The 2589-nt window shown below is 41.9% G+C and overlaps 1 protein-coding gene across 1 annotated transcript in view; it reads right to left on the minus strand.

Moving 5' to 3' along the window:
* Nucleotides 1-2589, minus strand: part of LOC106937932 (perforin-1-like) — a 20015-nt gene that overhangs the window by 5682 nt on the left and 11744 nt on the right. The window contains exons 8-9 of the mRNA XM_015019693.1: nt 1580-2076; nt 1401-1494 (exon numbers count right to left, since the gene is read on the minus strand). Of these exons, the coding sequence (XP_014875179.1) occupies nt 1401-1494; nt 1580-2076 (591 nt within the window). The remainder of the gene's footprint in view (nt 1-1400; nt 1495-1579; nt 2077-2589) is intronic.

Consider the following 2589-nt stretch of genomic DNA (forward strand, 5'->3'; position numbering starts at 1 on the left):
GAGATTCACAGCTGTATCTACAACAGAGTGATGGATCTCATCAAGCAAGCCTCCGGTCGGGTTTTGCGCTGATTCTGGCCACAGTTTTTTTTTTCAGCTGGCATTCAAAGTTTCAGTTTCCATCTCCTGAATGGATATCTGTATTAAATACCGTAACTTTATTGGCACTCAGGTAGAGAAGAAGCGAGGAAACTGTTTTTACCAATCATACGGTCAATCAGGATGCAGAACACTGTGAAAAAAAAAAAAAAAAACTGCACAAAAAAATCTGTAAAGCAGCGATACCGTGAAAGATGAACCGCATTATAGCGTGGGATCACTATATATGAAATCATTTTGAAAAACCAACAGAGCGACTGTATGTTTTCTACGCTCCTTCACCCTTATGTACCTTCCTTTGGGGGGATTTATATTTTTGCATCCACCTGAATAATATGTAGTTGCGCCCCTGCAGATAGATCAAGTAGAAATTGACAAGAACTGGATGAAACAACAAAAATGAAAACAAATTTATTTTCCAATATAAGATCAAAATGGTCCCACACTGCGCACACCTTTCCTTTGAAGCTGCTCCATAGTTGACGATGTTCCGTAAAAGATCAATAATTCGTTGGGCAAATGCATTTGACTGATTGACAGATTCGCTTCCTTATAAACACAGTTTGACACGTTAATGTAATTACAAAACAGTTCCTGTATTGGTCATGTGACTTGTTGAAACCACTACGCGCACCGACACGGGTTTTGGTCTGTGGGCTTGACACATGCACCGATGCATTGGTGTTGCCGGACCCATCACTAACCCTAAGTTTATTCCACATGGCGTCGCTCTTGTTCTACGTTTCACATTAGTCTTTAGCCAGCTAACAAAGCATGGAGCACGTCTCAAAGCATGACGTCATTACACAACAGCGCAGCGGATGACTTGCAGCCCGGTAGCAGTTGCCTTTCTCTGCGTTTGATCGTGGCATTTGTTAATGGTAGAAAGTACCGGAATGGCAACTGGTACTGGACTGTTCCATCATCCGCCTCACTATTGTTACAAGCGTAGTGTGCATGAAGTCAGTGTAGCTTAGCCAGGCACCGAATGTCAGCCATAACGAAGAATAGCGGGCGGGACTTCCTTCAGAGGTCAGCTAACCCTGTGGGCCGCACTAATATTATACTTTCATACCACGGTGGGGGCCACAAGTCATTGTCCTGTGGGTCGCAAGAATGAGACCTCTGTTCTAGACCATAAAAACCCAATTCTCCTCACTGCCGGCAATTTAATGTTTATTTCTTGCAAATATAGATGCTCACATTAACTCTTTAAATTATTCTGCATCAGCAGCGTAAATAGATCAATTTGTCTGTTGTTGAGCTTTTTCAGCTAATCTGTGATGATAGCGTTTACTGACCATGCCCAATCTAAACTCAGTGTTCCACCTCGGATTACTGTGATCCAACATTTTGGTCCTGCGTTGTATGGAACCATAGTACATCTTGGCATAGCTGTGAACAAAAGAGGAGCCATATAAAAGGTGTGCTCATCAGGTTCCATAATGTCTTTGTTTTTTTTACCTTTGCTTCAACCCACCTGTCAGCTGGTCCAAGATCATCTCCGTATAGACTCCAGGCTCGAACAATGGTCACTGATAGAGTTCCCCTTGAGACGTGCAGAGGGCAGCAGTTAGAGGCCACATTAGGAGTCATGTCGTCACAGTGTGGTTCTTCGGGTAAGTTCCACAAAGCATTGTCCTCCAAATAATGTTCAATAGCAGCTTTCATCTCTTCCTGTTGTTGCTTGCTTGGAATGAGCTCATAGAGAGGTCGAAGGGAGTATGAAACAACATCTGGATGTTCTTTTAGGCTCTTTAGCCAGTTCATGAAGCCCATGGAATCATTTTCGAAAGTTAAAAACTCCCCCAACCAACTATTTCCTCCTGACACCTCTGTGAAGTGATGGTGGACTTCAGAGTAGTAGCCAGTGGCAAAGTCCTTGTTTTTTAGGACAACATTGCAAGAATGTGGGATACTAGAGAGTTTCATCTTCCCCAAGCCAACAGCAACACCCATAGATAAACAGTTATGGACCTGGGTGAAAGAACAGCACAGAGATTTTTTAAAAAGCTCTATTATACCAGACATTTACATAAACAGCCAGAGAAGAATATGTTCATGTAAAAATCCTCTGGAAATTAAAATGGACAAAACAAAACCATAACACTTAAAATTTCTTAAAGTAGGTTGTTGAAAGTGATGAACTTCATATCTGTGCTGCTTCATGTATTCGGTCATGATAAATTAGAATCATGGAAGTATCACATATGGTTGTGTAAAAATCTGTTGTTTTGTTACCTGACTTGAGGTTAACCCATTCATGGAGGACAAACAGCTTCGTGAAGATGTCACTCGTCTCAGTCGCCCTCCAAGATTAACCTAAAACAGGTTTAAATTTCTTTAAAATGCTTCCCTGCAGAAAAATGTCTGTAACTAATTGAGAATGTGTGCGTGTGAGTGTGTGTGTGCGTGTGTAGGTGTGTGTGTGAAAGTTCTCACCATTCTGACGTAGTGTGTGCCATAGGTCTGTATCAGCTTTCTATACTC

Source organism: Poecilia latipinna, unplaced genomic scaffold (assembly GCF_001443285.1).
Source record: "Poecilia latipinna isolate Pla-1442-1.1 unplaced genomic scaffold, P_latipinna-1.0 Scaffold2469, whole genome shotgun sequence".
Classification (NCBI taxonomy): Eukaryota; Metazoa; Chordata; class Actinopteri; order Cyprinodontiformes; family Poeciliidae; genus Poecilia; species Poecilia latipinna.